Source organism: Trichechus manatus, unplaced genomic scaffold, assembly GCF_000243295.1.
Source record: "Trichechus manatus latirostris isolate Lorelei unplaced genomic scaffold, TriManLat1.0 scaffold00003, whole genome shotgun sequence".
Classification (NCBI taxonomy): Eukaryota; Metazoa; Chordata; class Mammalia; order Sirenia; family Trichechidae; genus Trichechus; species Trichechus manatus.
In genome coordinates this window covers 19869614-19883978 of record NW_004443939.1, presented here as the reverse complement: position 1 = coordinate 19883978, position 14365 = coordinate 19869614, and the positions used below count along the sequence as shown (strand labels likewise).

The window sequence follows — 14365 nt, the reverse complement described above, 5'->3', positions numbered from 1 at the left end:
CCCACAAACAACTTAGTGCCAACAACATGCACGGGGGAGGGCGGGCGTCCTCCAATCCATAGTGACTGACGCGACAGCCTTAGAAGCTGCTCTACCGCAAGGCCGTGCATCCCCTCGTGGCCACCCCCCCCGCAAAATCAGCCGCCCATGTCTGCTTATTCCCGAAGAGGGGTAGAGAGTGAACTGGTAGGCCGCCTGTTAACTGAAGCATGCCTGCTGCTGTGAGGTAAAAACTCACAGTCGTTCGCATCATGATGGCGCCGACCACAACTTGGAGGACTTTAAACTTACAGTGCCAGGAGAGGTAAAACACACCGGAGAGGAAAAGTGCCCCTTTGCCCTCCTCATCCCAGCCCTGATACAGAGACTTTTCTAGCAAATCATCACACTAGTGCATACGACCGAAAAGAAAGCGTTCAGTATACGATGCATCTCTCTTTTCCCCTCAGTTTGCATATTATAATATACCTCCTCCTGAATTTTTTTTTTTTAGTTTTCTTTTTTCCCCACCTTCCCTCCCAGCTCCATCCTCAGTCCCCGGGCGGGGTTGCTAAGGAAACGGCCGCTTGGCAACGCGCGCGAGCCCGGGGGCCGGCGGCGGCCGCTGCGCCGGGCGCAGATTCTGTTGCTGCTGCTGCGATTGCAGCCGCCGCCGCCGCTTGCCCTGCCTCCGCCGCCGCCGCGCCTCCTCCCTCACTCGCCGGCGCGCTCGCCTCCTCGCTAGATAGTGTGCGAGCCGCCCGAGAATTAGACACTTCGGAAGCGGCCAAAAGCAACCAAGAGGAGGTGTAGTGTGGTGCCAGGGGGTGGGAGGGGAGGGAGGGAGGGAAAGCGAAGAGGAGGAGGAAGGGAGGCAAAAGAGAGAAACAACACCCAACAACTGAGGGGGAAAAGAAAAAAGAAACTCACCCCCCCCCCAAAAAAAAAGAAAGAAAAGAAAATCCTGTGGCGCGCCGCCTGGTTCCTGGGAAGACTCGCCAGCACCAGGGGGTGGGGGAGTGCGAGCTGAAAGCTGCTGGAGAGTGAGCAGCCCTAGCAGGGATGGACATGATGCTGTTGGTGCAGGGTGCTTGTTGCTCGAACCAGTGGCTGGCGGCGGTGCTCCTCAGCCTGTGCTGCCTGCTACCCTCCTGCCTCCCGGCTGGACAGAGCGTGGACTTCCCTTGGGCAGCCGTGGACAACATGATGGTCAGAAAAGGGGACACGGCGGTGCTTAGGTAGGAAAAACCGCGTGCTTTTCGTACTTGTCTCAGTCTGTCTCTGTTTTCAATCTCCTTGCCTTCTTTTTAAACCGAGTTATGGTGCTGATGTGATCACCATCAAAATATCACGTCTCAAGAAATCTAGGGGCTGACTCTTCCCGGAACCCTGTCCCCTTTACACTGGGGCAGGTAGCAAGCTGGACTCCTGATTGTAAAGCACTTTGCAGAACGCCTAGTAGTAGCCCCGGGATGAGTGAAGTGTGAGGTTTAGGAGGAGGGGCAGGTGCCACTTTGAAACTCAGTTCACAGGTCTCTGTTTTACTGTCATGGGGTACTCTTGGAGAGTCTGACAAGTTTATCAGGTTTGTTTCTATTTTACTGTAGCATAAGCGACTTTTCCAAACTGCTAGCTCCTTGCTCCCATTTATTTTCCCTCTCACTTGAACACTTAAACTCAATTTCTTCCTCTTCAATGTTGTTTTTCCTCTTCCCTTGTTCCTTTTCTCCCTCCTCTTTCTCTTTTTTTCATTTTCTTCGTTATTCTCTTTTCCCTCCATTGCCTCTTTTTATCTTTTTTCTGTGTTCTCTTCCTCCTTTATTATTTTTTATTTATTTTCTCCTCATTTCCGCCTCCCTTTTACCCCACCACTCTCATTTATGACCCTCTTAACACCCTTTTCCTCCAGTCTTCACCCTTCTTTTTTCTACATTCTCCATTTTTCTTCCTCGTTAATGTCCCTATTCTGTGTCTTGTCTTCCCTGTTTTGACTCCCTTTCTATTTCCCACCCCTCTTCCCATCCCCTTTTTCCATCCCTGTCACACACACAGGGGCATGTTCCCTCTTACCCCCGCCCCAGTACCGTTTTCTCACCCTCACAAATCTCTTTTTCATAAACAGACTCCCTCACATACTATCTCAAATCCTCACACACATTGGCACTTACATGCTCAAACAACCACTTGCACATTCAGATTTTCTTTTACTTTAAAAGGCACACACTCTTTCACTGTTCGACACTCTGTCACTCTCACACATGTGTATGTATGATCTCTCTCTCTTCCTCCCCTCCCTTCCTACTGTCCTCCTGCCTTCCATTTTCAGTTTTACTCCTTTTTACCACACTCCCCTCTTTTCTTCTTTTCCCTAAGCTTGAGCATTGAAACGGTTTGTCACTAACGAACATCCATAGCTGGATTTCACTCCTAAGCAACACTGCAGAGTGAGCTTCTGGAAACATTTCCTCTCTGGTGAGAATATAAATTGATGATCAGCAGTGCTTAGATCTAAACAAGACTAAATGCTCCTTTTCCTTCATTTCTCATCACCCTCCCTTCTCCCCCTGACACCCACACCTGACACACACCTCACATCTCTCTGAAAGATCTTTCTCTCCACTGGGTGGTAGTTGGCTTGTAAGTGTGGAAGCACAAAATAAGTATGTATAGCATGTCTAAAGTGAAACAGAGTAGGATATGTTTCTGCTTGAATCACGCAACATATTTTAATTTTAATGATGTGGGTGTGGTATATGACTGACACCTTCTTAAACATAATTATGAGTCCAAATTTATGTGGAATATCATTTTCTAATATAAACTAAGAGCACATGTTTTTTTATAACATATGTTGTTATTTTTGCTGTAAACCAAGAATGCCACTGAATGTATACAAAAATAACTACTTTGTTTTAACGAAGTAAAATAGTTTTTCATTGCTGGTGACAGTGATGAACTTCTTTGGAAAGCACAGCCACAGAGGATATGAATTAAACCCATATTTGTATTCTTTGTATTAAGTTTGTTTTAGAAGTTTGAACAGCAGTGGTAAGGATGAAACACTCTCTTCAAAGGCTGCAAACACATATCATGGGAGCTGCAATCTATATGTTCTGTAGCAGCATATTGCTTATTTGTAATGAGGATTAACATTTTCCTCCTAAAGTGTTTAATAGAATGCTTGCTTTTTGATGATATATTTTGGCCATTTGTTTCCTAATGAACAAGCCAATAAATACTAAGCTTCATTAAAATAGCTGGACCCACCTTGTGCTTCTAGGAGATGTTTAGTTCACTCATTGCTTCCAGCAGTGAAGCTTCTCTAACATGTGAGGACAATACCTTTCCAGTGTTGTTGGTTTGGTGCAGTCCTTGTTTACTTTGTGTGCACTGCACCTTTTCCATTTCTATATATGGATATGGTTGAGTTTTGTGATACCTTCTTTTCGTGAACTTTTGACTTTTAAACTTTTAAACTTGTCGCTTCTCAATATTTCTAACCAATTACAGGTTTTTATTTTTTTTTTAAATAAACAATCATTTCTTATCATGTGAAACAGAAATTTGATCTGGATTACTTTTTACTGAAAGTAATTTGCTTATAGTAACTCTGTAATTCTCTAAGGAGTATCTTATTTTCAAATTTTTTACATTTTCCATAGATTTTAAACTCATTTAACATTTAGCTTGTATAGAAGAAATTCTCTCAGTTAATAAAAATGTTAAACGGTGTCAGTTATTTTTCTTGACCCTTACAGCTGGTATTTACTGTTTATAGACCAATACAGACAGAGCCTAAGAACTGAGAGTGTGAGTCATATTCATGGAGTGAAAATTTTTCATCAAAAGTAATGTCACAACATTTTACTTTATGTTTTTATTTTAGATACTCAGAATCACATTTAATGTTATTGTCTAATTCATTAGAAAATGAAAAGACAATTCTATCCTTCAAACATACACCCCCTCCCGTCAAAATACATGAAACTAGTGATCAAGAGAACAATTTACTCAATTACTTGATATCATTTATCAAACCCTACGCAATATAATCCATTTATTTTTCATGTAAAATATTCCTCAAAGATTTTAATAAAAGCAAATAGTGCAATAACAGTTATCAAGCAACTTTAAGTGTTAAAGGCATAAAAGTGCAAACATGCCATTCAGTGACTCTGTTGCTTGTGGTTACATTAATGAAACAGAAGTTTAAAGGTCAAATGATACATTTCTATGTCCAAAGTGCCAGAATGCCAGAATGTCTGTTTTTGTGATGAGAATCAAGGAAAACAAAACTTCCCTTAAGTGAAGCTGTAATAACCAAGGGAAATTTCTTTCTGTCATCTCCTAACTGCAGTCTTCATTTTGCGGATCATCTCTGTTTTTCTTAGATAAAGCACTTATAATAAAATTCCATGTAATAACTTCAGCATCTTTATCATTATAACTTTGCCTTTTAAGGTTAGCAAAGCAATATATTAAATGTCAAATGCACTTTACTTTTAATAATGTTATTCACTGTTACATCTCTTAAGGACCCAGGCTATTTGGACCTTCTTATATTTAATAACACATCTATTCAGTATAGTAACATTTGATACCTCCCTTAGTTGAAGTTTAGATTGGGATTTAAGTAAATACATGAATATCTACTTTGTAATTTGCTATAAACAGGAAATTATTATTTTCATTAACTTATAAAATATAGACTTTGATTGCTACTATGTTTAATACTTCTAGTATTTTATGCCTAAAAGAGCTTGTTAATCTGTGTATAGAGAAATTAACTTTTTCTCCAGTCTTCAAGTTGCGTTTTGTAGTACATGGAGGATTTGAGTTGATGTGTTATAGGGAAAAGTAGCAGAGAACAAGAGATGCTAGAACCACACTGGTCACACTTGCGAGTGTTTCTAGACCTGGAGAATTGAGGGGAACGTAACTCTTTCTTGGATCAACACATAAATTTCAGAGGATTTTTAAAAATGGTTTTGCAGTTCCTTCAATGTGAATTAATTTTCTTATTACTTTATTAAAAAACACACTTTTGTGAACATGTCCAAAATATATTCCAAAATATTCTTTGGAAAAAATACTAGGAACATCCTCATTTATATACTCCCAGTGCTTCCATATTTTTAAAAAACTTGTCATTGTTAAGCTAATTTTTTCAGTCTCTTCCAATTCTACTCTTCTGTGTGAATTTGTACATTTTTAGCCACCTTCCTGATATGAATTCAAAATACCCTATTCTCTGCTTGTCATACTTTAATCAAAAGGAGGAAGGAGATTCTTTTCTTAAATGTGATCTCTTCTTTTACTTTAGCAAAGTCGAACTCAACTTTGTCATTTTAACGCAATAGAATTGTATGGAAATTATATAAGATCCTACTATGATGTTGTAATAAGGAGGAAGACTTTTGCTTAGAGCAGGGGGCACATTTCCAGAGAAGAAATTTCCACTGGAAACCAAGAAAGTTTCGTGAGTAAATTTATGAGTGGATATGGCAAGTGTTTTGTTACTTCTCGGCTTATTTGTCTATACATTTTGCCTTTTGATAGGCTACATTAGTTTTCATTTGAAACCTATGCTATTGAATACACCGAAGTAAATGATTTTTGTATGAGAATATAGAATTACCCAGAGCACTGGAAATCAGTTATGCTGTACACTCAGGTTATATGCAAGAGTCTGTACATAGTTTGTTTAGTCATTCTTGCACATTGATGCATCACATGTTCCAGATACACTGCAACTATATAGATTATAACGTTAAGGCATTTAAAATATTATATGCTCATTAAATGGTGTTATTGAATAAATATTTTTAATATTCTGAAGTTTTTTTTCCCCCCTTCTTAAAAAAGACTAGGGGTATATATCATCATACTGAGTCAGTTTGGAAAAGTATGTTCCAGTATGTGGAATGAAATGCTGAATCATTACCTGTAGTGATTTATGGAACTATTCTATTAGCATGACATATCACCTGATATATTAACACACACCCATATTTATATTAAAGAACAGCATAGTATTTTTAAATTTTCTGGATGAATTTATTTTTGCCTAATCTCTTTAATTCAGAAGAAGTGGTAAGTCCATTGTAGTTGTATCAGTCTTTGAGCACAAGCATTTTAATGAACTAATTATTTTAAATAAATTAGTGTTACAATTAAATGACTTCTTGCAATAATTTAATTCTGCAGTGACTTCTAATGAATTTAGAGAAATGTTCAAATCATGGTCTGTGTCAGTTCTGGGCCTGACTGACCACATTCATTCCTCATCCTTCTGCTACTCTGTGAGGCTGGAGGGCTGGGGAGGAGCTGATACCTCAGGCTGCATTTCCCAGTCTTTCAGGTCAGCTGTCTTCAGGCTGCAGTTTACCAATGCAAGGTAGTTTGGGTAGGAGGGAAGACATGAGGAAGGGAGAGGCCAGAGTATTTTCCCCCCATCTTTTATTCCTGTGAAACTATCCAGCAGTGTCTCTCTCTCCCACAGAAACTCTTGGTTCCTACTTCTACCAGATAACTGTGGCTCTTTTACTCCCCCGGTCTCTTTGTTCCTCCAAACTACCAGTGGTATTGGCTTCGTGCTGTTGCTGACCTCTAAGATATCTCACTATCATCACCTGTTGGGTTTAACAGCTCTTCATCCCCTGTGTATTCAGTTCCCTGCATTAAATTCCCTCTGTTTTAAATATACAGCATGGTTTACGTTTTGCTGGTGGGACACTGATTGATACATAGTAAAAATAACGGTTTCAGTGACTTTTATTATATTTGATTAAATGACTGCTTTGCCCATGGCACCATAATTGTTGCTTACTAATGCTGTATATAATACTTGCTTAAGGACACAGACGTAACAACATTGTGACGTATTACAAAGAATTCATTTGGGCTTTCTCCACACTCAAATTATGGTAAGAATAATGAGCCAAATGTATAAATATTGAATTAAATATACCACTGGATACACAATTTCAGTAGAGAAAATATGTAATGTTGGTATGGGTGGGAAGTTTATAAGTTGATGAATATGTATGCGAAAGATTCAATAATACAGTGTCTTCTTTGACTGCACAAAAGAGAACTAGGGCCAAAACCTGCTTGTGGATATGTGATCAAAATGCTGAGGCAATTCCTACAGTGTTGCCTATCAAAATCAATAGGAATTAAAGGTCTTTCTTTTATGTAGCTTAATACCTGAGGAGCTAACCAAAGTTTCTAGTTTCTTATGTAGTATATGACCGTAATAGTGCTCATGATTCAAGTCTTTGACCATTGTAGGAATTAGTCTCTGAGACCAATTGACTCTTTTGATTAGAAATCATAATTCTTTGTCCCATATCCTGTTTCAAAATGGCATAAATTAAGTCATTATACACATTGCATAACTTACATAGTAGAGATAAGGGAAGCTTCAAAAGTGGGTGGTTGGTTTTTTTTTCCCCCAAGTCTCCCTCTTAACTGAGTACTAGATGATGTGTTAACTTTCCTCCTTACTTCTATAAAACACTTTCTGAAAGACACTTATGTAAGTGTGCTTCAATATAAGCAAGCTGTCACCATCAAGTCCTACATTTGCTGTATTTCTCTGAAGTTTTGCATAAAAGATATTAATTTAAAACCATCATTAATGAAATGGCTTTTTCTCAGGGATGCTCTAGAGAGGATTTCTGAATTGGGAGAGAAGTTGAACCACTTGATCTCTGCCCTCTCAAAGTTTTGCTGTTCCGTTAAAGATTGTTATCGACACTTATTATGGATAACAGAAAATATAAATTATTGCTGTTTTTTTTTCCTAGGCACATCATATTACCTGCCTTTTGGCATTTCTAGAGGAAATTTAAAATTGGGTCACATGCTATTATTCAGATATTTTATGTGTTTCGAACTCACCAGTGGAAACAAGAACTTCTCATACTAACCAAAAACACCCAAACCAGTTTCCGTTGAGTCTATTCCAACTCATAGCAACCCTATATGACAGAGTAGAATTGCCCCATAGGGTTTCCAAGGAGCAGCTGGTGGATGTGAACTGCTCACCTTTTGGTCAGCAGCTGAGCTCTTAACCACAGCGCCACCAGGGCTCCACTATACTAATAGAGTGAAATCTATGATTTTTCTACATAGGCATAATTATTATCAAATTGGATTTTAATTACTCCTCTGTTTACTTATTAGAGGTAAAAATGTGGTATTACAAGATCTTGAAATAAAGGATAGAATTTTTTTTATGTTTTGTCAAAACACACTTTGTACTCTTCTTTACTGTATTAGTTTTAATTGACAAAACATCTGAGTGTGTAAGGTCCATGACTGTTGTTCACCACTATATCTGTAGGGCTTTTGCATAGAACCTGGCATATTCATGCCAACGTCCATTCTTTTTTGAATTAATGAATCCATGGAAGTATAAATGAAGGAATAAGTGCATTTGTGTATTTTGTTGATTGTCTCACATTTTAATAATTCTAATATCTTTAATACTCCTGTAGGATCTGCAGGATGATAGTAATTAAGTACTTTTTTATTGTCTCTATATGTCAATATTCTCTACCTTAAGTAATTCCTTCAGAAGTCTTAGAAGTGGGTAAAGACACATATGTTGGAATATTTCAGTATCTTTAATTGCAGAACACAATCTACTTGAAGAAAATATACTGAGTACTAATAGTTTTTTTCCTAAATGAAATGTAAAATTAATCTGAAGGCAATGCACATAATAAAGGTAAGTATTATTTTCTTAAAATTTTATTTCACTTGTGTATTGTGAACTATGTCAGGATTTCAGATGTGTTTCTTATAGTGGGTTGCAGCTGAAAAAGTTTGAAATGCAGTGGTCTAGTTGGTGTAAGACTTTGAGGTGTAGTTATAATTTTAAGAAAATATAAGATTTTTAATTTATAGGAACATTTTGCTCTTTGCAATTATAATCAGTAGATAACAAGAACAGTTCAAAATACCCAAATGTGTCTTGTGACCTCCTAGCTCTTTTTTTGTTTATACCTCAACTCATGGAGCCTCCTCTTCCTTTCTCCTAAGGTTTCAATTAAACAAAATCAATAAAGAAACAGAGGTAGAGAGAATTGGGTATTTGCTATGGATGAGTAACTCTCAATTGTGAAAAGTAGCTACACACCCCAAACCAGAGCAGAACTTTTGTATCTTTCCAACCATCTCCCAGAGGTAGGTCAACAGTACTTTGTAAACCACAGGGTATTGATACTAGCTGATAGAATTTTAATGTGGCCATATGGCTTTGATTTATAATGTTGAGGAGGTTATCTATTAACATAGTGGTTTCTAAGCCATATCAAGTTCTGAATCCAGACAGAGGACCTCTGATGCTCTTAAGCATCCAGCTGGCATGGGAATTGGTCTCTTAATCGCTTTCTCTAAGAGAAGGGGAATAGAGGAAAGGAGGAATTCAGCAGTGTTGTTAGCATTAAGTGTTGCTCTTTTGAACAGAAGCCAATACATTGTACTTTCTGAATAGCTGATAATTTGCTCAATTTAAGGAAGATGTTTATAACCTTTTTCAGTCTAGAACTAAATTGTTCTTTACTGAATTATACTAAGTCATTTGGACACAGGTCCAGTGCCCATGGTTATACAACCCAACAGACTTTCTTTAAAACTATAGCTATTGCCTTAAAGCATTTAAAGGTTTGTATGATTTAATGGGCAATGGGAAATGTGTGTTCTTGTATCTTCAGGAACCCTTCTTCTACCATGCAACTAAATTAAATTTAGAGGTATTAAGTGGATTTAAGAGATATTGTGAACATAAAAGCTATAATCAGAAGGCAAGAGATTATTGTTTGTATCATCTCTCCAACAACATTACATCCTATTGCATAGAGATATTAAATTAATAAATCAAAGTGATCATAATGTTTTCCTAATCTTATTGATAGAATATTTCTTATAGAAGAACATATTTAGGTGTGTTTGATTCATAAATAATATTTTTTTCAAATTAATATATTGGGTAATTCATCAGCTGAATATAAAATGGTGTTAAAATGTCATCTCTACTGCTTAATATAGAGCTTGGCACGTAATTAGTGTTCAAAACTATAATGCTGAGTCAAGGAATGGAAGACAGAGGGAAGGAGTGAGGAAGAAAGGGAGGGAGGAAAATATGGTATATGAGTGACTCTAATCAAATTACCTGAAACTTAAATCACTAGGATTACATAAAATGAAGCCTGTAATTTGCACTGTATGGTAGAACTGCAATGAGAGGGAATAAATTTTATTTCATATGATTCATTAAACAATGGGAAAAATCCTAAACCTATATCCTTCCCATGATGAAATGATGTACATTGTACAAATTGAATTTCTAAAATCATATTTTTTAATCTTTGAAGATATTGTATTAATAGCACTGTTCTTACCAGATTTGACACCAGAGAATGCTGTCTTGTTTTTCTAAAATTTTTTTCATAGTAAATTTATATTTCTTTTCTTTATCTAATTTATCCAATACTTCTTACTACCAACACAAGTCAGTGCTGCACAATTCTATTTTATGTGGAGAAGGCTGCATACAGTTCTTGTCCAAGAAGCTTAATCATTCCACCACATCCTTAAGTTAACTACTAAGGCAGTTTAAAAACTAAGTAAAGACAAAGATTTTAGTTTTATAAAATCATAGGATCAAGCGTCTAGTGACTAGGAGTGGCTCTGGAGATAGTGCTGTCTAAGCTTCAGATTCTTCATCTGTAAAATGGGGAAACTAGAACTTTCCTCCAAGATTTCTGTGAGGAATAAATGAGATAGCACATATAAAGCATATAAAGTGTTTCAATACCTTACACACAGTAAGGGATCAATAAATACTATACATTGTTGTTTTTATTTCTCAGGATCACTTCCCTCAGTGTATATCTTCCTTCCAAGTACTAGCCCAGCTATAATTATTTCAAAAGATAGGTAGTAGCTCTATATCTTGGCCTACAAAGAGGGTCCGAGGTTTTTGTTTTGATTATGTTCACTAAAGAAAATTACGTACAACTCTTTGAATAATTGCCCACTTCTTTTCTTGAGCACATATCCTTGATCAGTTATTTGCCCATGCATCATTAATATGAAATGATAGATATGACAAGTTACTTTTGCTTATGCATGAGACCTTATCTTCCATCTTAGATGTTTAGTTACATTGACTTTGGTCATGCTTTTAGGAAACCTGATGGGAGTGACCAGAGTTTTAGTCCCTGCTTCTCCTCTCCCTGGCTATGCAACCATGAACAAATGCCTTACCCTCACTTAGTCTCAATTTCCTTATTTATAATATTAGAAAACCAGTACCTCCATAAAAGAGATGCATGGATTATATGAGATAATGCATGTAAAATGCTTACCCACTACCTAGCACATGCCCTAACCAAACCCCATGCCGTTGAGTCGATTCCAACACATAGCCAATAAGTTCGGCACTATTTATCCTCTCATTTATGGATAAGAATGCTGAGACTTGATACAGTTAAGCAGCTTCTGTGTGCTAAACTTATGCATAACCAAAAGAAAAAAAAAAAGAAACAAAAAACCAAACCTGTTGCCGTCAAGTTGATTCTGACTCATCGCGACCCTGTAGGACAGAGTAAAACTGCTCTGTAGGATTTCCAAGGAGCGGCTGGTGGATTCAAACTGCCAACCTTTTGGTTAACAGCCAAGTTCTTAACCACTGTGCCGCCAGGGCGCCACCTAGCACATAGTAAAGGCTAAGTTTATATCTGCTAATAATATTATGCTGATTTTCTTCTCTAATCTCAACCTGAAATTTACTGGCACTGTTTACTTACTGGCATGGATATATGGTCCCCATTTAATTTGCTCTACCAATTATTTGTGAACCCTCTGTAAAATATGCATTGAACATATATTTTATATTTTAAAGATTTCATTTAAACTTTTATTGTAACTCAGCAGATATGCTTGTATTTGTTGATGCTGCTGAGACAAATAACAAATTAAATTACCCCAAATATGAAAGTAAATACACACCAAAACGGGTTTTAGCTATTAGGGTGCAGACCCAGAGCACTCAACAGCAGTAGAACCCCAAATCTGATGCTCAACAGACTGTGATGGTGATTTGATTCACTTACCAGAAGTAAGAGATCGCTGTAATTGAATTGTCACATGAAACATCCAGGACATAGATGAAAAATTTAAAGAGAGAATAGAAGAAATAAGAGGGGTTAGAAAGTACAACATGTTAGTGAAGGAGCTAGAGGGTGAAGATTAACACTGATGACATAGTTTAGAATGGAAGAGGTGATAACTAGTGACAATTTTGGAATAATTGATAAGATGATTAGAATAAAATAAAGAGTTACCCAACTCTGAATTCTGGATGGGGTGGCAAATAATATCCAGGAATAGATATCCCTGTACATTTTAGTGGTTCTTTGGAGCATCCGTGTGTTTTGCTGAAGACAGTATAATTCAGAAGCAGTCTCTGGGCAAGAACTTTCCCTGTACATTGCTATTTTAACCATAGACAGCATACTGCGTAGAAGTATGAAAGCTTGCTCTAATTCTGCATATTTGCATATTTTCCAAATGCACAGTAGAATGATTCATGTTCATAACGATGGAGTCATCAACATCATGATTTAGATTCAACTAACATTCACTGAGTACCTACTATATATGTGGTACTTTCACAACAATAAGTAATAAAGTATTGCTTTCCCAGTTTTCTAGTGAAGTAAATTCAGTCTTGGAAAGGTAGGGTAACCTGCCCCAAGTGGAACAGGTAGGAGCGGCTGAGCTAGCATCCAAATTTAGGTCCCTTTATCACAAACCAAATGCATTGGCCGCTATTCTTTTTGTTTCTCACTCAGAAAAGATCAAAACAATGGATACATTCATTACTTTTTCAGTTATTGAACATTTATTGAGCACCAACTATGTTTTAGCTACTGTTAAATATGCAATGATAAAAAAAATCAAGATGATGTCTTACATATTTGAGAAAAATGTGAAACTATTTTAAGTGAGATTTTGTCTTAGATAGTCATACACAATTTCTGGATTGGAAAATAGTGAATTCTTAAAAGTATAGATATTCTGAGGAAACAAAAACAACTCTTATCCAAAAATGCCTTCTTCCTTAATGATTACAACCTCCTGATAAGACAAGAGAAAAAGTTAACAGCTATTGAACAGATTTTATAGTTAGGCATTCAGCATTATTTGGTTACCTCATTGGATCTTCAAAACAACCTACAACTTTTCCACTTTATAAGTTGGGGAAACTGAAATTCTTTGAAGCCAAGAAATTTGCTGTTGTTTGTATAGCTAGTAAATGACAGAACCAGGATTTGATCCCCGGCTTGTGTGACTTCCAATCCATGCTCATTTTTTCAAAACCACAATATTTTCAGGAGCTTATTATATACTGTAGTCCTTAAGAGAAAAGAGAGGTAACAGTTTCCTGCTGGAGTATTCCAAGTACCCAGTTGAATCATTTAAATGCCAGTTCTGGTATAACTGTGAACAGCTAGATCACTTTGATTTACTCCTTTGAAAGGGTTAGGCAGCATGCAGTGTTGAGATCATTGTTTACCAAGATAGACAGGAAAGTAAAAAAAAAAAAAAGAATCAGAGACCTGTAAAAGATGTTTTCATTCCAATTTCATTAAACATGTCAGTAATATATTACAGAATCTTATGTTTTATTGCAGTCAGTGAATAAAATCAAACATCATAATTAAACATGTTGCCTTTTTCTGCTAGTTGGTTGAAATGAGTATATGTAGTTTATAGCTTTATTGAGTGAAAACTTGTTTTTATCTGATGGTATGCAATTTAAGAATTTTCCTTAATGTGTTTACATGTCCACCTTCTATAAACTTTATGTGTGTGCCAAAGAGGAGGGTGAATTTCATGAATCTTCTCCCTCGTGTTGACTTCTTCCTTTTTGTGTATCCAAATCTTTTCAAATATAAAGTCTTATTTTTGCCTCATATCACTAATTAACTTTTTCAGTCCTTTCTAGCCCAATTTGGTCTTCTCCTTCTCTGAATCTCTATTTATTTCCATTTTATAATGTTTATTCTGTCAATTTTATGTTGCAATATATTGTCATTTTGACTCTGCCAAAGAATATAGTAGGCAATGCCTTGTATAAGTAACATTGACTTATATCATCTCAAATCCTTAACTGAACCTTGTTGTTGTTGTTAGGTGCCGTCAAGTTGGTTCCAACTCACAGAGATCCCACGCACAACAGAAGGAAACACTGCCAGGTCCTGCGCCATCCTCACAATTGTTGCCATGCATAAGCCCACTGTTGCAGCCACTGTATCAATCCATCTCATTGAGGGTCTTCCTTTTTTTTTTTTTTGCTGACCCTCTA

General features: G+C 36.9%; 1 protein-coding gene across 2 annotated transcripts in view; it reads left to right on the top strand.

The window, feature by feature from the left end:
* Positions 1-1040: 1040 nt before the first annotated feature.
* Positions 1041-14365, top strand: part of NEGR1 (neuronal growth regulator 1) — a 1035705-nt gene continuing 1022380 nt past the window's right edge. Inside the window, exon 1 of one of the 2 annotated variants that reach the window (XM_004369060.1) lies at positions 1041-1217. In XM_004369060.1, coding sequence (XP_004369117.1) covers positions 1042-1217 — 176 coding nt within the window. In that variant the 5' untranslated portion in view covers position 1041. The remainder of the gene's footprint in view (positions 1218-14365) is intronic. The other variant, XM_012555400.1, reaches the window with a different exon arrangement.